General features: G+C 39.6%; 1 protein-coding gene across 1 annotated transcript in view; it reads right to left on the reverse strand.

The window, feature by feature from the left end:
* Positions 1-25: 25 nt before the first annotated feature.
* Positions 26-525, reverse strand: part of LOC102837739 (olfactory receptor 6C6-like) — a gene marked incomplete at its 3' end in the record, with an annotated part of 37,988 nt that continues 37,488 nt past the window's right edge. The window contains exon 2 of the mRNA XM_006869913.1: positions 26-205. Within this exon, the coding sequence (XP_006869975.1) occupies positions 26-205 (180 nt within the window). The remainder of the gene's footprint in view (positions 206-525) is intronic.

A 525-nucleotide genomic window follows, 5' to 3' on the forward strand; every position in this document is an offset into this window, starting at 1 on the left:
TCATATTCATAAAGGCTGTTTTCACTTGTTGGTTCCTTAGAGTATAAATGAAAGGGTTCAAAAGTGGGGCAACTGAGGTATTGAGCACAGCAATTCCTTTGGAAATTGATATTCTTTGTTTGACTGAAGGTTTAGCATACATGAAGATGCAACTGCCATAAGAAAGGGAGATCACAATCATGTGAGAGGAACACGTGGAAAAAGCCTTTTTCCTCTGACTAGATGAAGGGATTTTGAGAACTGTATGGGTTATGTAGGCATATGATATTATGACCATTATCAACGTAATTATGAGTGTCACCAAAGCTAAAATGAAGCCTAAGGTCTCAATGACGTAGGTGTCTGAACAGGAGATCTGCAAGAGGGGAGTAGTATCACAGTAGAAATTATCAACAACATTGGAGGCACAGAAGTCAAGGTTTAGACCCAAGAGGAGAGGTGCAATGATGGTAAAGAAGCCAGAGACCCAAGAGCTGAAGACAAGTTGTATGCAGATTTTGCTGTTCATGATTGTTGTATAATGCA

Source organism: Chrysochloris asiatica, unplaced genomic scaffold, assembly GCF_000296735.1.
Source record: "Chrysochloris asiatica unplaced genomic scaffold, ChrAsi1.0 scaffold00138, whole genome shotgun sequence".
Classification (NCBI taxonomy): Eukaryota; Metazoa; Chordata; class Mammalia; order Afrosoricida; family Chrysochloridae; genus Chrysochloris; species Chrysochloris asiatica.